The sequence below is a fragment of the Parus major genome, chromosome 4 (genome assembly GCF_001522545.3).
Source record: "Parus major isolate Abel chromosome 4, Parus_major1.1, whole genome shotgun sequence".
Taxonomy (NCBI): Eukaryota; Metazoa; Chordata; class Aves; order Passeriformes; family Paridae; genus Parus; species Parus major.
The window spans coordinates 32,124,369-32,150,307 of record NC_031771.1 but is presented as its reverse complement, the minus strand read 5'-3'; the positions used below and the strand labels follow the sequence as shown (position 1 = coordinate 32,150,307).

General features: G+C 37.6%; 1 protein-coding gene across 2 annotated transcripts; it reads left to right on the top strand.

Annotated features, from left to right (window-relative positions):
- The first annotated feature begins 935 nt into the window (after positions 1 to 935).
- AADAT (aminoadipate aminotransferase) lies at positions 936 to 17,708 on the top strand. Of its 2 annotated transcripts, XM_019006446.2 has the most exons (14): positions 1,592 to 1,606; positions 3,043 to 3,104; positions 3,264 to 3,432; positions 4,448 to 4,580; positions 5,255 to 5,329; positions 6,625 to 6,834; positions 7,345 to 7,410; positions 8,575 to 8,657; positions 9,938 to 10,034; positions 10,857 to 10,918; positions 13,160 to 13,224; positions 13,685 to 13,791; positions 14,399 to 14,500; positions 15,641 to 17,708. In XM_019006446.2, the coding sequence occupies exons 3-14, from the start codon at positions 3,272 to 3,274 to the stop codon at positions 15,680 to 15,682; spliced, it is 1,203 nt and encodes a 400-aa protein (XP_018861991.1). In that variant the 5' UTR covers positions 1,592 to 1,606; positions 3,043 to 3,104; positions 3,264 to 3,271; the 3' UTR covers positions 15,683 to 17,708. The 2 variants fall into 2 exon arrangements, with proteins under 2 accessions (XP_015480982.1, XP_018861991.1); XM_015625496.3 differs by lacking the exon at positions 3,043 to 3,104 and having other exon boundaries at positions 936 to 1,606.
- Positions 17,709 to 25,939: the final 8,231 nt, after the last annotated feature.

The window sequence follows — 25,939 nt, the reverse complement described above, 5'->3', positions numbered from 1 at the left end:
GCAGAGGAGGGCCATGAAGGCTGGAGCACCATTTCCATGAGAAATTCTGAAAGAATTGGGGTTGTTCACCTGAAGACTCCAGGGAGACCTTAGAGCACCTTCCACTACCCAAAGGGGGCTACAAAGAGTGCTGGAGAGGGACTTTTTACAAGTGCCAAGTGGGAATATCTTAAAATTGAGAAAGAGCAGGTTTAGATTGGATAATAGGGAGAAATTCTTAACTGGGATGAGGGTGATGAGACACTGCCACAGGTTTCCAAAACAAGTTGTGGATGCCTCACCCCCGAAAGTGTTCAATGCCAAGCTGGACGGAACTCTGAGCAACGTGGTCTAGGGGAAGGTGCCCCTGCAGGGGGGCACTCCCGTGGGAGGAGAGTTGGAACTAGAGCATCTCGAAGGTCCCTTCCAAACCAAATCATTCTGTGATTCTCCTCCGTTTCCCCTGCTTCGCCCCACCGCTGTCTGGCGGGCCCTGGCTGCACCCGGGGCTGTCCATCCCCCGCCTCTCCCCGCACAATCGGCCTCCAGCCCTCGCTTCGCTGGCAGTGCACACACGGAACCGCTGAGGAAGCCGCTCGTTTTCGGGCTTTCGCACGGACCCGCACAGGATCGCTCTCGGGTCCGCGCCGCCCCTCGCTGCCGAGCTGCCCTCAGCGCGCAGGCGGCAGCGCCAGCCAGGGCCCCGTGTCCGCTCTCCGCCCAGCCAGGCCCGGCACAGGCCCACAGCGAGGCCGGCCCCACATCTAGATGTGTATAAGAGACAGGGGGAGGGCTGTGAAGCGGTGCTCAGCTACCCCTTAAAACACAGCCCCAGCCCGCCCTTGTGTACAGCCAGCAGCGCGCCTGTGCCGGGCTGCAGGGGGAGCGAAGTTAAGGGAGGTATTTTTAGAAGGCACGAGATGTTTTTCTCCAAGCGGCCTGGCTCGGTAGATCGTTTCTAGTCACTGCTGGCACATGCGTGTTGCTGTGGTTGCTCTTTGCCCTTCATTTCTGTGCTTTCTTTCCCTTCGAAGGATATGCCTTCTTTTGGCCTTACCAGGCCTTCGGGCTTCCTGCCAGACTGTAGTTCACTATCCCCTGAATCTCTATGTGCACCAGGGAAAAGGAGGAAAACACTCATCAAATGCATTTGAAAGATGTTCTTAATTATCCTTTCCAAAAAAACAAAACAAAACAAATACAAAAAAATACAAAGCCTCTAACTTGACAAGTGTTGTGACTTATAATGATGGCTTGCAATACTAAAAGCACTTCAAATGCAGTGCTTAATACAGCTAAATAAAGCTGGATTCTCATTAAATAAAAAAGAGCTGATGGTTGTTTAAGATCCATCAAATCATCAGATTTGTAATTTGCCTTTAAAACTCCAGAGCTGATAGTACAGGGAGGGGAAAAGGGCTTTTTCCTGCTCACTGGCATACCACAAAATCACCCAGATCAAAAGCATTACTTGTAGGAGATGCACATACTAAAAGCACACTGCAGTTCTTATTCCCTTTTCTAGCTTTGTGTCCAGCTATTTACTCTTTCTCCATAGATATGAATTACTCTAGGTTCATCACCACTGTGAGTGCAGCAAGAAAAGCATCTCCAATAAGACTGCTGAGTGAGTACATGACCCTTCTTCAGAGTTTCTCTGAAAGTATCCTTCTGTGTTCTGGTCTGTGCTGGGATATCATGGCTTAAGACTTGAAAAGGTTTGAAAGAAAACCATGCTGTAAGCTGACAAAGCAAGGCCAGATAACTTGACTTTTGTCAAGCAGAGATGCCAAGGAGCTGTAAAGAAAAGTGAATAGCCTCGAACCATTTCAGAAACCCATCCGGACAGACAAATTAGTATTACCACTTTAACAAGTATCTGAAAAGTCTGCTACTGTCTCTGAACGCAGGCTTTTGGCACAGTTTGCAACTGAGTTTATGTTGTGTGTCTAGGAACAGGCAACTGCTAATGACTTGAAATTCAGTCCCAGCATGATTCTTTCCACCTCGTTTTCTCGTATCCTGTTCATGTCCATAAATGCCTCACCACCCCCACCCCATCAGTATTACTACACTTTCCTTTTCAATATTAATCTATCTTTAGGCTTCCATATTACATTGTCTTCCATGTGTCAGATGGAAGAGCTTAACTACCTGCTTGTTTACTCAGTTGAAACCCACATAGACCTGACAGAATCCAAGCATGAGACATACATCACTAGTTAAGCCTTCAGGGGTCAATCTCCCCTCTTGGTAAGGGCTGGCAGTTGCTGTTCTGCTTAAAATGCCTCATACAGGTACAGCTAAGTCAAGTAATTCACTCTAGGCAGCCTCTTTTTCAATTCATATGTTACTACGCATCATAACAAAAGTATTAAGTAGCACAGTTCCTGTAGAAAAACACATGGAGTCTGAAGTTTTGATGACAAAGTAAATATCTCTTTACCAGGCCAAAAGTCACAGGTATAACACAAATTGGTGAAATAACTGATAAGAATTAACTCCCCATGTTCAAGTCTGCTAATAAGTACTGGAAAATAAACTTGATAACAGGCCACTTTTAAGCCAGATCTGGTGTCATCTGTCCTCTCATATCTGATGTAAAACTGTCAAGCCTGCATGAGTGCCATATTGTGAGTTCTTACATTTAACACAATCAAGTGCCCTTGCTGGATTAAGGTCTGGTCTGCACTGCATAGATTGGATCTGAATGATTGTGAAACTGACTCAAAAGCAGGAAGATTTCTTCATAGCAAATTACTTATACAGTGCCTCTGCCACTAAAACTGGGCTGCCAGAAACATTTCCATTCCCTTATAGAAAAGCTATAATCATCTGTCAGTATAGATGCCAGATCAGCTGAAGTGAGACTGAATGAAAAACAGAGCAAAAAAACAAAGCCGTTAATTTCAAGTCAGTATAAACAGAAGATCATTGAGATTTTAAATTCTTGAAGCTCAAAAGACACCAGTCACGACTGTTTTTATAATAGTAGAACTGTCCAGATTGTTTCAAAATAAATTACAAATAGCTTTTTTAGCTTAAAATATTTTTTTGTTTTAGTCTGTCCTAACAGTATTTCCCCCCCTGGGCCCACCAAACACCTATTTAATCCAAGCAGAAAGGTGAGTTTAAGAAGAGTTTTCCTTTTGAATTCATGATAGTTAAACACGTAAAATGAAAAATAGAACAAGTTCTCTGGGCCATTATTAAATATTGATTAAAGGATATGGTCACCATTGTAATAATCAAATTGTAACCAAGGTGTTTTCCTTTTACTCTAGCTGAATTGATGCAGAAATCGCCTCCATCTCTCATCTCTCTGGCTGGAGGGGCACCAAATCCTAACGTTTTTCCATTTAAGAGGGCAACTGTTGACATTGGACATGGAACTCCTATTGAAATTGGGGAAGATCTGATGAAGAGGGCCCTCCAGTACTCAGCCTCAGCAGGGTATCTGTCACAGCTGCTTGCAAAATTCCAGAAGCTAAGGATCATAATATCCTTTATTATTGCATTAAGTCACCTGTGTTTTTAAATGTTCATAAAGCTCTTTTTTCAAAAAATAGCTTCTTCTCAAAACCCATGGTTCTTTTCAATTTCTCTCACTATTTACATTTGAGTCCAAGTGGAAAATTTTGCAATGAGTTACGTAAAAAGAAAAAAAGTACTTAATAAAACCCTAATCCTAGTAATTCTCAAGCTAGAGCATTTCCTAGCTGTTAGTTTTTGAAATCCAGACTCCCAAATCAGATATTTAAAAAATATCATTACATGCATTACAACACACAGTTTCTATGGTTTGAAGTATTTATTTTCATTCGGCACTATATACTAAAGTTAGTATGTAGAACTTCTGGTAGAGTGGAGGCATTTATAGAATTGTCATTTTTGGTACAAAAATTGCATATCATTACATTACTTTAGTGCTTATGTAAACTCCTCAGCAGACAGCACTGAGTCAGGTGAGGACAGATTTGCAAAAATACTTGGGTACCTACAGAGACACATGTGACGTCATTTAAGCGTTTTCTTAATATTTAAATGAACCTAGCCATTTGTGAACATCCTACAAGATCTTAAGACATTTTTTGGAAAACATGTTTAAGAAATCCATGTTATCTGCAGCAGGTTACAAACAGCAAGCATTAGGAGCTTTGTCACACTGCCACATTCAAGTACAGAACAACCATTTCTAGGAGTGGGTATTGTTCAGCCTCTACCTTGTTTCATCCTTGGCAAATAATTTCTGCCCAGATTTCAATATGATAAGTTGGTGTATGGACCACAGATGCCCATCACACTGTCTTATTTTGATAAAGCAGTCATAGCAATTGCATTTAAGTGTATCTGTGTGACAGCTGAAATCAAACTCAGGACTGCATGCTAGATTTGGCAGAGATTTAGAGGAACAGGCTAGCTTTGGCCTGTATAAGGTCTTAGATATGCCTTCTTATTCACATTTCAGGATTCCAGAGCTGCTGTCTTGGCTAAAAGATTTCCAGCAGAACTTGCATGATCCCCCCACAGCCAACTACAGTCCTGAGGAAGGACAGATGGAAGTGTGTGTCACAACAGGGAGCCAGGAAGGCTTGTGTAAAGTAAGACCAAAAGATTCATATGTTAGAAGCATTTCATTCAGAGAGATATTTATTCTTCCATCAGTTCAGCTATATTCAGCATTAACTGCCCTCTGTAACTATATGCAGGGTACAGTTTCATGTACTCTTTCTCCATAGATATTAGTTACTCTAGATTCATGTACAAGGGAAATAAAATCAGAGTGGCATTCTAGACTGTCAGGACTGCATGTAAGTTCAGGTAACCGAAGAACCTGTGTAGAAAATATGCTACAAGGTAAACTTTTCATGTTATTCAAGTAGTGCAATAATAAGTGCATAGATGCTTTACCATAACTATTCTAAATATGTTTCTTCTTTTCTTTTTACTTCCTGTTTTTTGTTTTTTTTTTTTACTTCCTGAAATAATTACCCTTTCCAGTCCACTCTCACAGCTGCTTAGTTGATTCTTTAACTTATACAGTAGAAAGAAGGCTTCAGAGCACTGTCTTACCCCATGTCAAGTTGGTAACCTATCTTAATTTGGCTCTAAAGCAGATTTTTCATCCATTTGTTGCCTTTCTTATGGACAGGATAATCACATGGTTAGGGAATTACTAGTATCTAATCAAGATTTTTAATCTCACTAAGTCAAAAGTATGAAGTGCATGTACAAAAATTGAACAATCTTTAAAACAGAATCTTTTCTTTCGCAGGTGTTTGAAATGCTCATTAATCCTGGAGACAACATCCTTTTGGATGCACCCACATACTCTGGGACACTAGCAGCTGTAAGTATTCCTTAGCTCCAAAACATTGTCAATGTTAGATTTGAGCTAAACAGCAGTTTAGTGCCTGGTCTGCAGTCTTATAAACACTGTGTGTATTTGCCATAAAAGCATATCTAAACTCAAGATTTTAGCATCCGACCAGTTAAGTTCATAAATATTAACTCATAGAAGATTTTCTACTAAAAGTTGTATCAAAGCTATTTAAAGTTCCTCTTCCAACCACTAGTTCATTCAAGGGCTAAGATTACATATGGGACTGGAAACAAAGCAATCAGGATCTAGTTTGGTTGAATTAAATTTATTACAAGTGGGTATGTTAACATGTCATCACGTTTACCTGAAGTATTTCACGATCAGAGTATACAATAGCTATAAACAGTATAATATTGAAGAAGGGCCTATATGAGTATGAAGATAGGAATTAGTGAGAACTATACAAAAGCAGCAAAGTTTACTTCTGAAAAGCAGTTTCAGAAGTATAAAATTAAATTCAGAGTATAAAATTAAGTCAGCTCAAAATACATAAGAGCTGTGAGAAGGGTTAGCGTATATTTACCACAAATTCTCCTTCCATTAAAATACATTGTTATTGCTTGCTGTCCTAAATTTGAAAATATAGTCTAAACAGCTGTACTTTTTTGCAAATGTATTTTGACAATGCATCAGCTCGCAGTTTTACTTAAAAATGCAGAGCACTACATGGCACAAATTGAAATTCCACAGAGGAGAGACAGCAAGCTTTTTCATTGGTATTTTACCTATATTTTTTCACACTGTTGTCAACATGTCACTGCAGTAACATCATTTCTTTCTCCTTTGTATTGCTGAATATATCTATTGAGAACAGATTCTTTGCCCTTTGTCAGTGAAGAGTAGCTTAAAGCTCTGACGTTTCCACCAAAGTAGAATGTAAATTGTCAGTAGGAAAAAAAGGTGCAGTGACCTTAACTGCCTGTGGTGAGAGCATGGGAAGTCCTAAGAGAAAAGTTGAGATTTACAAACTCCCTTTGCACTTGAAAAATCAACTCTGATTTCCTAGAGAAGAGCAGCAATTGAAAGTAGGAATTGACCATTTCTTCTGAGTTGGCTTAGTAGGACAAATAAAGAGTAACGTGCTAAGTTTGGTAAGTCTTAGAGCAAATTTCGGCAAACTTTTGACTCAAGAGCAAATGGAGCTTGAGATATCTATAAAATCAAAAAGAAATACTTTTTATTGATGATATTTTAAGGTGCCAATGACAAAGGAAGGCCTTTGAATTGCACAGTTATGACAGTTTTGTTCCTTCTATCAACAGCTGAGACCCTTGGGTTGTAATATAATTAATATTCCTAGTGACCAACATGGCATTATTCCAAAAGCTTTAAAAGAAATTCTGTCTGCTTGGAGCCCAGAGGATGTAAAAAATTGTAACAATCATGTCCCCAAATTCCTGTACACTATTCCAAATGGATGCAACCCAACTGGCAACTCACTGACTCCAGAGCGCAAAAAGGAGATTTACCAGGTATGGAGCTGTGGTCTTGTGAGTCTCATAGGTGGAAATAGATAAATATCAGTCTTCTTACAGTTGAAGGTATCCTATGTATGGTATTTGTGCCCATTATTGGTCCAGTAGACATTCCTCCTAGAACTTGTTTCTAGCAGAATCTCTTTCACAACAGCTCTTCAGAGGTACACTATGCCTTAGGTAAACTGTTTTGCAATGGTAGCCCAGTGGCAGCTGGTACCTTTGCCATGGGCTTCTAAGTGGACTTACTGCACATTGCACAGTTTGAATGCCATATGGAACAGAGCTTCAGCTGCATACAGGTTGTACTACAGGTACCATGATTACTCTTAGAATTTTTTGATGATTTCTAAATTGGGCACTTGAGGGCTTGTCACCATGGGGGCTTCTATATAATGAATGACTAATCATAATATGATGCTGGTTGAAAAAAAAACACAAAACCTGACTGAATTTTCAGTCTTTTTAACTTTTGTTTCTTTTGTTACTTTTTATTAATTTACTTAGCTTGCAAGAAAATATGATTTTCTCATAATAGAAGATGATCCCTACTACTTTCTTCAATTTGAAAAGGTAATTTAACTTTCATAGTCCTTAGTAACACCTTATTTTCTGGAAAAAAACTAAGGTTTCAGGAGAGAACTAAGGTTTGAGCACTGGGCCTTCCTGCATGCCTCTTCATCTCCTAGTACCCCAGGTAGGCCTTTCAGTCATTTACCCTTTGTGGTATTTTATACCCTGTTAATTAGCGGTTCAAATTTCTCAAGCCTCACACAGAATAGAATTTTTCAGGAGTCAGAAAATTACTGTTACAGAAATTACAGAAAAAAGACTTTGCATTCAGAGCAAAAGATATCACTGAAGCAACACTTGAAATTTGCCTCTTAATGTTTCTTTCTCCTTGTCTCTTCTTTCATTCAGCAGAAGACTGCCTACTCTGCATCAACTATACCCCATTTTTATCCCTTTGCCTTTTGGAGAATCTGGGAGTTCTCCCTGATACCACAGATAGTGGTACTGGATAAGCAGCTTCCTTTCTTTATGTAAATTTTCCACAGATTTCATACCTGAATCTACAGTTACTCAATCTTTAAACTAGCTAACTTCAGGAATCAAAACAGGTCTCACAAAGCAGAAAAACATTGGTAGAAGATAAAGGTCAGCACTTTCTCTTTTGAAATATGTTTTTATGGAAGGAGGCAATAAAACTGCTTCATTCACTCCTTGCATAATGTTGTGAAGCTTTGTAGGAAAATGTAGGAAATATAGGTGTAAAAACAAAATTCTTGATAAGGAAAAAGTATGCTGAACTCAGATCTTCACAGTTTGGTCATATCTTCTGATTTCATTTTTTAATATAGAAAAGCAAAATGCTACAAGGCTCCATTATAGAAGCTGCAGTCCGTCTTTCCTCCACAAGAAATCTTGGCAGAAAAACCATTATTTCTCTCTCCTTATGGCATGATACTTAAGTTTAATACTTAAACTGGACACTTGTTTGCTGAACAGTGGGCCAAGCAATCATCAAAAAATAACAAAGCTGTTTTCCTGAAAATATTCACAGAATATTATAGTCGTGTCTCAGAAAGCTGGCCTGAACAATCACTTGTCAGCAAGTTACTGCAACGTTTTCCTTGGAATACACATTTGAGAAATTGTGTCTTCATAGTAAAGAAAATAATTCCATTATAATCCTTACTAGCACCTTGAATTTTATTTTCTATTTTTTATTCCAAGCCGTGGGCTCCAACTTTCCTCTCAATGGATGTGGATGGCCGAGTTATCAGGACTGACTCTTTCTCTAAAATTCTCTCATCTGGGTAAGGCCAGCTGCAGACCACACAGCATTGCCTATTCACAAGATTTCATATGAAGTAATGAGACTTGGCATAATGTTTTCTCATTTATTAACTATCCACTTCCAAAGTAGATAACTATCTTAACTATAGTTAACTAACTATTCATTTCTGGAATGAACTTCTGAATCAACAGCTCTTCGCAATCTACTCGCTTTTCATGTCATCTCTTGGCAGTCATTTTACTCCAGGTTCTGTTTCTCTTCTGATGCATATAGTTAAGCTTTTCCCCCCAGGCAGCCCATTCTTACAGGCACCATCTAGGTAGAAATACAGGTGCTAGATTCCAGCTCTGTTCCTGAAACTCTTAGGAGCTTCTCTCTTTTCATTCTTCCATTAACCTTTTTATCTATCTCTTACTATTCCTGCAAGCTCCTTGAATTTGTAATACAGAAAAGAAAGAATGATTCTTCACAAACTGTACATAGAGTTGTACTGATGTCTAGCCTTCCTGTTCTTTCAGGTTGTTTCCACCTGCCAGAAAAAATAATTTGGCTGTTTTCCATTTCACACAAGTCAATGTATTTGATTCCTAGCTTGCTTTTGTCTGTTAACCTAATAGATATAAAAAATTAATGTGAATTCTGCATTGGCAGCCAATGGATTATAACCCATTCTAGAGAAAGTGAGGAAACAACATAACACTAAGCGTGATTGCATTTTCAGAAGTGACACTGCAAAATGGCATGATACAATATTATCTTTTCCAAAGACACATATGAGTTTACTGGTTCCATTTTTCCTAAAGTAGAAGCTTCAGCCAATCTGTAAAGATAGGTAATAAGAATTGAAGCATAAGTAGCCATCTAGTTTATCAATTTAAATTCCATTCCTTCTGCAGAAATGAAAGGGAGTAAAAGAGTAAAGCCATATGCCACTTACCTGTTTGTCATAAAGCCTGATCATTCACAAACTTTCATTGTGGGAAAACCTGTCTGTCCTTCCCTTTGATTCAAGTAATCTTTATGGCTGCAGAGGACAGTGTCCAAACACAGATTTTGTCCTGAAGCCTCATAACTAAGCAGCATTAAAACCTCTTAAATGTTTTTATTTCGTGACTTTGATGCTCAGCTTCTAAATTGTATAACCAAAGGGAAGTATTAAGATATAGATAAAGATAAATTTGAATACATAAGAGATCCTTACACTAGCAATAAAATAGTTGCATGTTTTCCCACTTATAACTCAGACAAAATATAAGCACACTGCATTTCTGTAGTAACTCTTTTTTGTTTGGTTTCCAGTTTAAGAATAGGCTTTCTGACGGGTCCCAAGCCTCTCATCGACAGAGTTGTTCTACACATTCAGGTGTCAACAATGCACACCAGCACTTTCACACAGGCAAGTACCAAGCTACCAAATTAATTCTATTTAGAGAAGACAACCAAGTTTTAAGAAGCCACAAGCAAATTTCTTTGTACTTTCACAGTTGCTCTGCACTTTTGTAGTTTTGCTTATGCACATTCATTGTCAACTCTGCCAAAGGAAAAGAGACCACCACAGAACTCAGCACTAGAGTTAGAGGGTTGTCTCAGTGCATGGATAGTACAGCTGATACCCCTTAACCTTCAGATTTCAGGAGTCAAGATTTGAAATACTTTATCTCTTCCTGGTAGGTTCATTTGAAAAACCTCAATGTAAAGCACAGCATGGAAGAAACATTCATTTATTATTTTTTATTCTACTTTTCAATTAAAACAATACTGGCAGCCCACAAAGACATTTCAAAGCAAGCTGACAGCTACAGCCCCTTTATGGTTAGTAATAAGGAAAGGAGACACTGAACACATCTAAATACGGCTTCCATCTTCCAGCTCCGTTAGTTCGTCACAGAGATACTATTAAAGCGGAGAGGCCGATGTGGACAGGAAGGTAAAGCAATATACATTGCCTTCCTCTTTCTCCCCAGTTACCATATTTAGCTCTTCATCCATTTTTCCCTCCCCCTGCCCCAGCTTCCAAATACTGCTATGATCCTTGGAGACACCAGTAACATGGACTATAATGACCTTGGCACCTCTGTTTATAAAGAGCTCCAAGAGGCACCGCATGCAATTTCATGTCTGGGGAATGTTGAATAATGCATCTGGCTATGGATCTTTTGATGATTGTGGAACAGTCCTGTTTAAAACATGGTATTGATGATGTGTTTTATTTCTTTAGATTATGATATCACAGCTGCTTCAGCAGTGGGGACAGAAGGGTTTCTTGGAGCATATAGACAGGTAGGGTTATGTCATATGCTGAACCCTATCATCTTCTGCTATATTCTGCTTCTTGTTATCTACATTAAACTGTCTTTGTAGTAAACAAGTCAGAGAAGGTGCACCAGTATTAGATCAAGTAGGTAAGGCAGGTCACCAAGACTGTTGGGTTCACACAAGAGCCCTGAAGAGACAGTGTGAAGTTCCATACAGGCAGGTCAGGGCGTGTCATCTACCTCTCCAGACAGACAATTCACTAGCCCACTGCCACAGACACCATGCAGCTCCCACCTGAAAGGAACTTGAGAGGATCCTGGAAGCTTCAAACCAGTGAATAAAGTTTTGATCCCTGCTAAAGTGTTAGGGTCTATAGCAAAAGCTGAGCTCTCTGAGCAGCATAGCCTTTATAAAGGGAGTTCTTGCCTCACTAAATTAGTAGGAATTCACACTTTTGCCATCCTTCATCTCCTGATTGTGGATACTGGTGGAAAAAAAGTGAGGTTTATCTATAAACACTAAACATTGCCAGGACATTGCCTCTCACTCATAGAGAGCACTGGGCTACCATCTAACTCATAAGGCATTTCTCACATAATGACTGACACACATTTAGTTTCATTTATTATGCAGGAGGAGCATAGTTCCCCTTGACTGTCAGTGCCTCATTTTATATGCTCTACTTGGATATCATTAGAGTCCCAAGTTTCTCACTTCAGTAGGAGTGTGCTATACTCTGCAAAGGACTGTAACAACAACATGAGCAAAAAGTTCTTAGATCTCACTGTAACAGCCACTTCTGTCCCCTTGATGTTCATACTGCAAACCACAAAATTTGAAAAAAAAAAAAACCCAACAAACCAGACACAAAAGCCTTAGCATTACTTTGTTTTAAGATTTAGGAGCATAAAAATAAGTCTCATGGAGGAACTGGGACCACACTTTATCTCAACTTTGAGTAGTTACCAAAACATAAATCCCAAATGTATCTCTTCCCTTACCTCTTTCTTGTTGGTCAAAAGGCAGCCTTGCTCAAGCCCAAAGGCCATTCTTGTACTTTAACTAATGAAAATAGGGCTGCAATGGGGTAGCTGCACTGCTTTATAAGCTTACTGATGAGGCACCACAGCTGGCTGCAATCTCTTCCAGCTGATTTCATTTGTTCAAGGGTGAGTTGTTAGATCAGGCTTTGGAGAAGATTGACTGTTTTTTGGAGTAGCTACATTTTTGGGGAAGTTTTGTCTTGCTAATTGTTTTGATTTCAACATGCAATTAACATGGTAACAGGTAAAAACTTTGTAACAGAATTTGCAATTTTGGTAAAAACTGCACAAAGGAGATTTACTCTTTTATAGAATGTAGCAACAGATATATCTGAGCCCAAAAGCTGTTTAAGTCTCTGGAGGTATTGGTGTTTGTGTATCAGATGTAATAAAATATATCCAGAAATCAAAGCTATTAGTTCAGGGAGTATTTTTAAAAATACAAATGTAAAATTATGTAAATTATGCAAATTACTAAGGATGTTTTCTCAAGGCATGGGAACACATTTGCATTTGAATTATGAGCTCAGTATCAGGCATTTCTCCTGTGTCTTCCATTGCACAGCTGTGTCATTTTCTGTCAACAAAAGCCACCGCACATGACTTGTCCATGGTGAAACTTGAGTTAGAATAATTTTTCCCAGTAAGAGATTAAATTATTTGAAAGCTTTACTTTAAGTATGAAGGAGATAGGTTTAAAAGCTTAGAAAAAGGGAAGGTGTCAAATAGTTATGACAGTTTTATCATATTATTTGCTTTTTGTCTTGTCAAATAATATTTCCATATGTACCTGTTACACAAATTCAACCCAAATGCACTGTGCTTTTGCATATGTTTAAGTCCCTAATTTTCTTCAGTGTGTGTGCTGAAGTAAACACTGTTAACAGGACTTGTATCTACTGCTATAATAGACAGAATGGTTGTAATATATAAAAGGTTTCTATGATATGTGTAAAGCTGAAGAAACAGCCACACAGGGGCTTCCTCTGTCTGGTTGATCAGTGCCTTTTTGGAGATGCAATGAAGCAGTAAAGGCTTTTTTGGATACATATACAAAGTTTTATACACACAGTATGTGTTGTGCCCACCTAGGATATGCCTATATTTATATTTAATGTGCAATTGAGTTGTTCATGAAGAAAAGCTTTATTTCAGCCTTCAGAAACAAATAGACTCTGAAATTATATGAGTTCATGACTCTCAGTTGATAATTTGCTTTCAGAGTAGTGGACTTCTACAGGATCCAGCGGGATGCAATGCTCACTGCTGCTGACAAGTGGTTAAAAGGTCAGAGTGCAACACAGATAATAACTTAAATTTTTTTGCTAGCTATTTGTCATCATTGTCCTCAAGAAAAATGACTTAAGTTTGTCTCTTGACTGAAGTGACAGATAAGCACTATAAGCAAATCAATTGCATTAAATATTAAGCTTAGGATAAATTCTTTATTGCTGCGTTTTTATGCTTTCTGGTAAGACAGGGAGATAGATGGTAATGAAGAAAGCTCACCACATTACTATTTAAATAAATTTTAATAGCCTGCATTTAACTTCATTATGTTTTTATACTTTTAATGTTTAAAATCTCTTATTTAAAAAGTCTCTGAAATAGTGACCTTACACTATAGCAATAGTGATAATAATGTTTGTATCAGCAAATCCAAAACATCACTGAATCTATGATGTATCCATTAAAAGTAGGGCTTAAGTTTCTTCCTTGATTCCATTTTCTCTCTCTCTCTCTCCAGATTTGGCAGAATGGTACCCTCCTGCTGCTGGCATGTTCTTATGGATCAAAATTAAGGGTATTTCTGATACACAGCAGCTGATAATGGAAAAGGCTTTAAAGAAAGAAGTATGACATGTGACTTAATGACTTATGATTTTAAAATGAAAAAAGAGAGGGATAAAATATCTGTATCTATCCACATATGCACACATAAAAAGGCAGGGGAACTTGCTGTGCACCATCATTAAATCTGCAAGTCAGGCACTGTGGCATAGTTACTGACTAACAAAATATTTTCATGACTCTATTCAGATGTTGATATTTTATCAGTTGACTTAAATTGAAACCAATATAACATATGGTACAATATGTCATTGTATATTACATATATATGATATTAATATTTATATCTATTTGTATGATGGTTACTGACCAAATTTTTTTTAATGAGAGAAATTAAGTTTGGTTTTATTTCTCCAATTTATAAGACCCAGCACAGTGTAGTGAGTAAGCTACACCCCACGTGCTTCTAAGTATTGTGATGATATAAACAAGACCTGTTAACCAAAACCTAAGACTCTTTGGTTTTATTATGAAAAGTCCTCATTTTGAAAAACAGAATATATTGCACCATGTTTGGTACAAGTGTGTAAGCACTGAACTTTCTCAAATTTAATTTAACATAGTGTTTTAAAAATGTAGAAGTGGTAGTAACTGTGGGTTTTTTTTGTAGGTATTACTGGTTCCTGGAGGAGCATTCAATATTGATAGTTCAGAGCCTAGTTCTTATGTCAGAGCCTCCTTCTCTCTGCCTTCTCCTGCCCAAATGGATCTGGTGAGAATTTTTTTTTTTTTATTTTCTTATCAAGAACTTCTCACACAGTAATGCTCCTTTATTTTTACATCTTTCTCCTTATTTTTTTCTTGACTGTTAGGCGTTTTAGTCTGTAATTGATTAAGCAGTACTTTCACAGCAGCGTTAGCTGTTCCTTAAGCAAGAGACTCATCCAAATGACCTGCAAGGTACCAAATTTTTAGAACCACTTAGAATTTTTTGTTGTATCTCATACATGCAGTGTCTCACACTTCAGCCTCCCAAACATTATCTATAAATGCTTTACTGAAGCCAGAGCAAGCAGTAAGGCCTGCTATTTGCTGAAGTATTAGCAGGCATCATGTGTCTTTTAGACTTTGCATTCCCAAGCTTTTGAGATTGAATTATCAGTGTTCTTTTGCCAAGCGTGTTGGCAATTCTTTGTAAGAAAGAATACTGTTTTTCTTTCATACAATTTACATACATGCTTTATTGTATTACTTGGAAACAAATCTTTTGTGTGTTTTAGGAGCATTTTTGGTGTTATTTGGCTCTATCTATAAAATCAGTGGGAGAAAAGATAGGAGACATTTATTTGTCCAGATTTATTTGATTGGGGTGCTTGAAACAGTTCATTATTTGTAATTGTACTTTCATGCAGGTCTGAAGATTTGTAATAGATTAAGTGCTTCTATTGCCTTTTTCATTCTTCTATTTTTCCTTTTTTTCTGTGAAAGTGATCATAACCATACTCTTGACAGTCAGGCTGTATTTTTATATGCTTCCCCACTTAACTGTTCTTCCTTTTTTCGCTTTTGGAGTCTCTGGGCTGTTATATTAAGTTATAAAAGGTACTCTTTCAGGGACAACTAGTTTGTTAGAAGTTACATCAGAATTCCAAATAACCTTTGAACATCAATATATGCATTTTTCTGTTTCAGAAATCTCTGCCTTTTATTTTCTATCAGAGAATTGGAAGCTTTGTGCAGTCAAAGCCCATACATGATTTTATAAAAGGAAAATGGAGAATATCAACAGAACTTTGTATTATAAAATATTGATTCTCTATGGTTAGGGAAGTTTTAGTAGCTTTACAGGTTTGATGTGTTCCCTATTCATGTAATGCTGAAATATAAATGTAAACCATATTTGTCATTGCAGGCCTTCAAGAGACTGGCTGACCTTATAAAAGAATCTTTGTGAAAAAGTTAAATAGAGCTCTCGAAGTAATAAAAATCATCTCCAGAAAATATTTACTAACATTTGGATTTCATCAGAACACTTAATAAGGAAGCAAAATACAGTGGATGTTTCCTTAGATCTTTTCCGCTAAAAAACAGATAGAAAATCAAAGTGAAAAACAATTTACCAAATCTTTTTTGACAGGACATTGCATTACTGAATTTATCCAATTCAGAAACATTTAAAATACTTAAAACAAAAATGTTCTATTTCCTGTAAAATCTGTATTTTTTTTAGATTTTAATTGATTTTTATTCTGACTTTTGTTTTCCATTTGAGTTGGAAAATAGAAATCATTTACTTAGAAAGTTGCACTTGAGGTGATCTTAGCCACTATTACTTCTCACTGTTAATCTCAACGAATACATTCCTCCAAAATCTTATGCTGGAATTGTCTTATGTCACTTCCACGTGAGGCATCTGGTTTTAGCAATTTGAGGATCAGTATTTAATTTTACTGAAGTTTTGTCAGATAAAGCTGATGTACGTATGCTAAAAAGATTGAAAATGATCAAGAAAAAATGAGTCTGTGATTACAAATAAACTGAGTTCTCTTGCAATTTGCAAGGGCATTGCAGCTCATTCTCTAATTCATGAAAGGTATTCCAATTGCTGGTTTCTACTTCAGTCTGTGAATAATTACTCCACATCTGTGTTAGAAAATCTCTGGTTTGCCAAGGCATGTGGATGTGGGAAAGGAACTACTCTTGGTTATTCAATCAGACGTGGTTAGGAATGGAAAGTGTAAGTAACTGAAAGGGCACATGGTGGAATGGACACTACCCTGGTACTTCCAGATGCAAACAAAATGAAAAAGTAAAGAAATATTTCAGTCTCTTGTCCCTTGGTTATTGTCGTCTCAAACATTTGATACTCAGAAACAAGTTAAAAACCTTCAGAAAGTTCAACTGAACTGATTCTCCAAGGTTTCCCATTTGGATTAGTGACTTCAGTTTTATTTACCATTTGGATGAAAGCACAGTGGTCTTCCACCAGTATCAGGTGTGTGTTTCTTTATGTGCAGCTGTTCAGAATTTCCAAGTAAAACATTGTTCAAGGATCTAGTTACCCATTCGGCTGCCCAGGCAACCCAAGCAAATAAGGGCCAGGCACAACCTTGCTTCATTGGAAGTTTCACAACAGGCATTATTTTAATACAATAATTTTAATTCCCTGTTTTCCCCCTAGTTAAAAATCCCATGTGTCACAACAAACTAGCACAGATGTATGCCTTTCTCAGCATCCCTCCCAGTGGCAGGATCATTCCAGTGCCTCCAGCATCACTTTTCATATCTGTCTCAAGCCTTTTAATTTAGTCACACATCCACGCCACCTTGAGCAGCACATCTAAGCTCAATCCTTTGCTCAGTTTCCAGTTTTCTGCAGCTTTTAGGTAAATCCACTGGACAGGGACTGACATAGATGGGCAAGATGACAAAGTAGATGGGGCTGGCTCCCCCACAGAGTCAGGCTGGGCTTGGACACACAGGACCCATGGAGTGACAAAACACAGGGAGAGCCTCTGGTCCCAAATCTGCTCTCAGGGTGCCAACACTGTCTTTGAAGACAAACTTGCCCCATTTAAATGACTCGATAGTGCTCATGGGGGATCCAAACAGGCAGTGCCTCCTGTGCAGTGCTGCTCAACAGGAAGTATTCACATCTCAACTCACTCTCATAAGCATGTTTAGAAATTATGGAAACTGATGTTGCTATCAGGAAATTTTTATCTTGGGATCAATTGTGGAAATTATTTTATACAACAACAAATTGATGTGTCTGTTTAATTAAAATAATATTTTTACAGAGGAATAAATGTAAATATCATTTAAGACTGATTTTTGTTCTCAGGTAAATGCTATTGTCATTGTCATGCTATTGTCATATTGTCATTCATCCAAACCTGAAATAGATAAACATAATCAAAATACCATTATTAAGTAAGCCTTAAATTGGTGATGTGTTGAATAAAACACCTTAAATTTCAGAGATCTAAATATTAATTTGGTTGAATGTAAGCAAAATGCTATTCCATTTGTGCTACATTACCTGGTTTTGCTATCAGCTAATTTAATTTAGAGAGGAGTTTTTTTCTCCCAATTGTTGTGAAGCATCTATAATTAAGTTAATATCCTGAATAATGCAAATTGAACAATGGCAGTGAAATCCTATATGCACATGCTGTTTCCCTGAACCTCTTAATGCACATTTTTCCGGTCTCCTGGGAGAGAGCTTTCACTGTTATTAAGTGTTTATGGAGGAAGCCACTTGAGACAAAAGGAAAGGGTGGGAAACATGTTCACATAGGAAGAAATGACACAGCAAATGAGTTTTGGGTTTTCCTTTTAATTTCATCCATCCACAAGCAAATAACCTCTCTCATTCATAGCTGGGTTTAAGCCATCTGATGCAAGTGTCACAATCTGCCACTGGAAAAAAGAGCACACAGAGGAAGGGATGGACAGAGCTCGGTGTGGCAAGCACAGCCCCCAGTGCTGCCCTGGTGGGGGCAGTTGAGGAGGAGGCTGCTGCAGGGGCAGCTCCCCGCAGCCTGGGTCTTACTTGTGAGTGAGCATTCAGCTGCCCATTCTCTTGTACCTGCACTCTGGTTCAACTGCATTTTCATGCTTTTGGCAGATGAAAACCACCTAGAAATTCTGGGCTAACTCTGGACACTTACAAATTCTATTTGCATTTTTAGAAATATACTTGTAGTTTAAAATCCTTTGACTTACAGACCTGCAGTTCTTTTGGTCCTGCCTTTGCAATCTGGACTGTGACCCACTGAGGCAAATATGTAAAAGAAGTCAATTGAGATGTGCTGTGCACATCCTACTCTGTCTTTTTTTCTTTACTGTTTAATAACAGGTTTTGAGCAGCCCACTCTAAACAGTCTTATATGGGAATAGAACAGTTGCAGTGTTTGAACTGTAATCACTGAATAAAAATGCAAAGAAACATGCACTTTCATTCTTCTAATACTGTTCCCAGGAATACCATGGGGTACCTCACTTTTCTCCTAATGATTATGGAAGCTACTGTGCAACCCTGAAAAGCACAGAAGTCACAAGGGGATAAGAATAGGGGTCTTGCTGATTCTTTCTGAGAATTAATATTGAGATGTTAACAAATCTGGCTACAGCTAGAAGATTCCCTATAGCTGTACAGATTGTGGAGAATACCTTCAGAGTTTTATTTTCTTTTTATTTTCAAATTATATCAGATCTGGATTGAAATAATAAGTGGATATGCTGTGATGTGGTCTGGAAAAAAATTAACATGAAAGTATTTCTGTTCCTTGATGTACACAGAACTATGACCTTTTTCTACATTTGGCTAATAATGAACTTAAGATACTTTCTTGTGGTTTCACCCAATAAATCAAGCATTAACAGAGGTAGAAAAAGTTCTTCTGACAATATAAAATTATTTTATTGTCTTATATGAAATGTATAATTCAATATATTCTCTGGGTGTCCACATTTCCACAAAAACCACTAATAAAGTGGAGGGATGGAGAGTTTTTTTGGTGGATTATATTAAATCTTATTTTCAACCCAGTTCCAAGATATTACTTAATAAGAAAATAAGCTAGTTTCTGCATCTGTAAGGAAGACTGGAAAGAGTTACTGTCTTAGTACAAGCCTAGACAGATAAATTATAAACATTTTAGGCAACTTCACATGAAAGCAAACAGCTAAAAGTTTTTTTTAGTAATGCCTAAGAAAGAAGATACTTTATCAAAAACTCAAACTAATAGAGAACAGCCTTGATTTTTACAGATACTGTATTAACCTTCATTTTTGGATCTGCTTTTTTTTTTTTTTTTCTGGATTTCTTTATTCAGCTCTTTTTAAGGATGTTTCCAGTCCACAGGGTCTCCAGGTGACATAATTTTTCAGTAATTGAAGCCAATTATTTTCTTACAGTTGCCACCATGTCTCTTTTTATCCTTTACAGATATGCTATTACCTTATTATCTGCATTTGTTGTAGGTCACATGATACATAATCCCATCAATAACTAATATCTGGCTGGTGGCAAGTCTGACCTGAACATTTTTCCATTTAAAGCAGCCAGGATCACATTAGGAGACCAGCAGTAACTTTAGAGAGATGTAACTCAGAAGGGTAACTATCTGGAATATAATAATGCTTATATCTTCAAGTAACAGCAGTTATGCCAAATGAATAAATATTTTATTTCTTTCTGCCTTCTAATTAGCATAATGTTTCTCATTTTCTCATGTATCTTTTTATTTCTTTTTATTTAGCTATTCTTGCTTATTAACCTAGTATATGTGATAAGCCATAGATGTTAGATTAGTTCCCACAAAATAGATGTGATGAGAGAACTTTTAAAAAGCAACATGCACAGATGGTTGAAACTCTGTGGATATCAGTCGTGCTGGCAAGTGGTGTTTACTGTGAACAAGATTTCCAGGGGCTCGTGAGTTTCAAAGCTCAAGGAAATCATCCTCAGCTTTTTAATGAAGGTCATGCATTTTCATTACCTCTGAGAAGGATATCCTATCTTGGTTTTAAGACTTGAAATGATGGAAGACCCACCAGAATAATCTGTTGGATTAAAGAGCCCTTCATTACATGGCACTCTCTCCAGTCATGTTACCTGTGCTAATTCAGCTATTTCCCTAAAGCCAAAGGTAAGGGATAAAAAGGATATATTTCAAAAGTCTGGAGCTGGCTCCTAATTAAAGAGTTTTCGAAAGATTTTCCATAAATCTCCTCAAAATCTACCCTAATCAGGGTAAAGATATTTCCCTTTAAGACAGGAAGGTTTTGTAAAGTTGATAAAACAGTGGATAGGAAAGACATCAGTGGAAATAGTTTCTATACTGGCAAATCACTCTTCGCTGTCTGGTGTCAAAAATAAGGAAATCACATTTTAGCCTTTTATGATTATCATATTATCATAAACAACATAGACATCTGATGTCAGGAGCATTTTATTTAAAAAGGCCATTGAATCCTGCCAATTCAGGTGTTGGGCTACTTGGTAAAAGTGGCATTCAGGAAACTAATTTGGAGTTCCTTGTCGGAAGTACCAAAGCCATGAAGGTGGGATGGGGTAAAAAATTCATACAATCCCCTCACTTTTTCTAAAATGTAAACTGATTTTCAGAATGGATAAAGTATTTAGGGAGGTGAAGTCCTACCAATTTTTTTTATTATTATTATTTTTTTTAATATTAGACTCTTGAATGACCAAGTTAGTTTTTAAAGCAGAACTAAAATTCCTAAGACCATTACATGGTTTTGATAAATGCCATATAAAATGTTTCATGATTCAAAACTGTAAAGACATGAGGAAATCTTTGACACATTCTTGTAAGTTTTCTGAATGAAATGTTGCAATGCTGTGACTGCACATACACCCACACATTGCATCTGAAGTCTAGTAAGACTGGAAATTGTATTTGCAAACTGATTAATAGTGTGCACTGACCTTTCTTTTGCTGTTTAAAATAAAATATCAGTGATGCTCAGGACAAGTGAAGTAAGGAGGATAACACTTGAGCTAAGTTCAGTAGCAGAGGAGGAAAGGAGAGCAGGACAAATTATGTAAGAAAAGGCTAGTGACAAAGGACAAGTAGAAATCTTCCCCAGAGCCACACACAAAATTGTTGAGACTTGCTCTGTTAGTCATGGCTCTAATGGTTCAAATAGTCGTTCATGGTTCTAACCCCACTTTCTGATTGTGAAATGGCCTTCTTTGTCAAGGGACAAAAATGTTTTACTTCTCTAAAATTTGTATCAAATTGTATATAAAGGATAATAAACACCAGGCTAAAACAACCATATATCACTATGTAACTACTGGCACTTAGAAGAATCTCATAGAAAATTTGGCTTACTCTGTTTGTTCCCCAGGCTGTAACAGAATTCTTCTAATAGCTTTGCTAACATTTTTGCCTCTAAACTAGGCATTCAATAGATTCACAGCTTGCTTCCAGTAGCAGCTTCACAGACCACAGAAAATACAATATGCTGTGATAAATGAGCTACACAAATGTTTTACCCCTGCCAAAAACTGAAACTCACAACAAAGCCTTGCTCTTGTACCTTAACATTACACAGGATTTTGTGCAGGCCAAATATATAAATGGATCTGAAAAGGGGATTAAACACAATGATTTGGAACAGGACCATGAAAGACTTTTGAGCACAATGATCTGTGTGGTCCATACCAGGATTTCCTAATCCAATGATTGCCTGAATGGGAAAGGATATCAAAGGATCACTAAATAGTTCCCTATTTTTTATTCTGTTGCTTTGGCCATTGACAGACACATTACACTGGACAAAAGAAAATTGGTCTTAACTAATACAATACATATGTTTATGTTGTCTCTGATTTAGCAAGGACTGTTCAGCTAAGACTTATATTGTGTAGGAAGTGAGTGACAGTGAGAATTAAAATCTAGGGCCAAGCTATAGAGCAATTCGCAATTCATGCATAGGCACTGAGTCAGTTTACTGCTAAATTCAAGCTTTTCTTAAGGTCACGTATTTTTTCCAGTCTTGTGCTCAGCTCAGGGCACTGGCTACATTGTCATGCAGAGTCTATACACAATGTCTCATTTCCCCATTGCAACTGCACTTGAATACAGATGTACTGAACAGCAGCATTGGAACATGTTGGTTATGTACCAAAGAGAAAAAAATCCTAACCGTGTCACCACATGGGCAGAGGATTCTAAAAGGGTTTTACCTGTATTTCCTGCTCCTTTCTGAGTAACTTCAAATGAGACCCTTTAGTCTCTATATCTCCATGGTGATAATGATAGCTAACATCCTTTGTAAAGGACTTTGTTATACAATGATGCTATTGACATTTCCAGGTACTTACATCTTCAAATTACATAGTAGAACGTGACAAAGAATACAAATTCATGTGAGATTATCTTTTTCATGGATGAAAAGAGGAATATTATCCATTTTATCTTTTATGATTCAAAGAGGTAAAAATTATTTTGTGAATTTCCTAGTATTTGGGAGAGTAAAGAAGAGATTAGAATATACATCTCATCTTTAAGAATCTAAATTAGTAGCCCTTGTATCACTTCCATGCTAGGAGGGTGGTCTCCCCAATCACTCTGAGGGCAGTGGAGAAAGAGAGGTGTATCTAGATCAGGAGGCTTCATTGCTCTGGGTCACTCTAGCTGCACTCAAGGCAATTGCCCCATCTCTCCCCAGCAAGGCAACAGAGGCCAGGAAGGATAACCTGCTGACCCAGGCTCCCATACTGCCCCAGCCTCCTGTACTGCACTGGTCTGACCCAGAAACTGTGACATGCATTTAGGTGACCCTGTGCTAAATAAGGCAGCTGGATAGTACATGTTTCTAACATGCCACAATGGTTCTCACATGCTTAGGCAGACTGATTTTGAAGTCACATTTGCCTTAAAAGTCTTACTATGGCAGAGCATCAGAGTAGTCACTGAATCACAGTGCCTGATGTTTGTAGATCCTTCCATTAATGCTTCCTACAAACACCTCCCAGACTAGAGCTATTGCAAGAACTAGTCCTGTGTTTTCATTTCAATTCTATTTGAAGCATAGGGCAGGAAATGGAGAAAACCCATCAATATAGTACCCCTCATCACAGTAATTATGAGGGGTTATTAATATTTACAAAGCTTTTTAAACTGGCTTATTTACTAGATGTGGCTCTGGGAACTCATCTACAAAAATATCAATTTATGAAGGCCACAATGTACATATCTTCATCTGAATTATTCACATTGGTTGATATAATTAATTTTTTCTCTAGCTGAGGTTTAAAATTGGGTCAAATGAATTGTATTACTAAGGGTCCTTTCTCTTTCTGTAGCCAGTGACTCACTTCAGTATAGAGGACTTTATTTTAGTCTGTGAGACTAAAGCTCTGTGAGAAGAATCTCATCTTTTAAAGTTCTTTTCAAGACCTTACATTCTAGTTGTTTCAAGTCATGCTAGATCTCCTGCTAGAGATGAGTGTTAGTTGCAGCCTAGTGGAAGTTTTTAGAAATTCATGCCATTTTTTTTTTCTTCATTAATGACAGCAGATAATAGTAGTTTTGGTGTGAATACAACTCACTCATAATTTTATTTTTCCCTTCATGCCTTAAGCACCAATATTTCTGTTAGTGGAAGCTGAGGACCTGATACATCTGCTATTTTTCCTCCTGGGTAAGCTCTGCTCCAGAACAGTGATGAGGAAATAACTCCACAGTGTGCAGACAGCTGTGATTCCCAGCACTCTGTGATATCTTTCTCATGCTACAACTGTATTCTAGCCACACTGGTAAGCTCATACACTCAAACTCTCATCTTTGCAACTAAGGGTACCTGTTTACACCAGGCCTAAAGAGTTCGCTTTTCTACTTAGCTGAGATTAATTAAAAATAAAATTGGGCCTCTTAGCTTATCCCAACTTTCTGATTATCAGCACAGTTCATCAGAGAATGTAGATCTCAGAGAATATCTTGGCACTTTCACACAGATGCGTACAAACGTGCTCTTCCTTTCCACATATTCCAGCTTCCCTTTCTTGCATGAGGTTAAACTGCAGCAGGGTCACAATGCTGTCAAAAGCAGAAAATGTAGAAACAATATTTTGCTAGTAAAGGAAAATTTTAAAGGAGAAAAGCTTTTTATGTTAAGTCTTTTCAACATTAAGAATATGGTCCACATGGTTAGAATATGGTCCACTGTGTTAGAAGAGCATGAATATGTAGAACTTCAGTGTGTTCATATGAAAAGACAAAATGGGCTAGAAAGCAATGAGTGGTCTCAAACTAGAGTGTCATTCACCATTCCAGTGAAGAAGTGGAAAGATAAAATATTTTAGCAAGTCTTTAGGTAGAGTTTTGCCGGTAGAACTGCTGGTCAACCTCTCAAACTGTAGACAAGATCACTAAATGAGAAATCAGCATTCAAATTATTAAGCAATAATAATGATGTTTCTTGCTTGGGTACCATTATTCCAAACTTTAATATGTGAAAAGAGGCTTCCTGCAGCATGTAGGTAGCTGATGGCTTTGTATTACTACATAAAATTTTGATTTTCCATTGCCAAGACCAGCATAGGCACATAAAAGTCAAAGTAAAAATAATCATGGCATAGTGCTGCTGAATATGAACTGCCCTGAGTGAACAGATTCATCTGATAATGTTTTTCAGGGGAAGGTGTTTGCATTTATATTGTATTTTAGGGCCCACTTGGTCTTACCAGCAAAATCAGATTTTATTTTCTTCACAAGATAGCATCAAACCAGGCCTGGTTTGCTTTGGTTTGAGGTGGTAATAAGTCAGTTGCTGAAACAGCTATGACTTCAGGAAGGTGGTTTTATACACATGTATTTATTGCCTTTATTATTCACTGAAGCTATGCGCTGACCTACTTGAAGGACCACCTTATCCCAGGGGCTTTTCAAGTGAATTTATAAGCAGCTGCCACATTTTTTTTGTCCTTGTCTTTGTCTGATTTTTGATGCTAAGCTCTGGTAAGTATGTGTTAATATCTAACAGTATGAGTTCTTAACCAGCATGCATTTCAGGACCCGGGATTAAAATTTACAAAATAAATGGTCCTTTATCAGCACATATCTCTGTTTCCAGCCCAAGGATTACACCACTTTGCTATCTAGTTTATACAGACAGGTGAAGCAGCCAGGAAAAATGATCAAGATAAGAGTGATGGTAATCATGGAAAGAGAAAACATAATTAAACACTTTATGGGAGAGGTTCCAAAAGAAGGGACTAGAACACTAGCATCCACTGCAGTATTTCTACAGCAGAAACAGATAGGATGCTTTTTGACAATTGATTTGTGAGTGATGTATCAGGTTTATTGAAAACAAAGGAGCAGTTGTCCTGTTAACAAGAGAGAAAATATCCTATTGAGAAAGAAAATAACAGAACAGTGGGAGCACAGAGCATCCAGGCAATGTGAAGCTTTAGAAACCCCATCAGTGAGACATAGCCAATGTCATGAAGTCTGAAGTGAGGCCACATGGGATCTATTTCATTAGACTGTTGAAGTGAAAAAATATGCACTCTCTGGGCTGTGAAACCAATGAATATAAATTTAAGTTCTAGTTTTAATTCTCTAGAATGTTTTCAGAAAATTTAGCAAATGCCTTCATGAACTTAAGGACTGGGCTCATAATAACATGATGAAACTTATGCCAGCTAGAAAGAAATACACAGGTT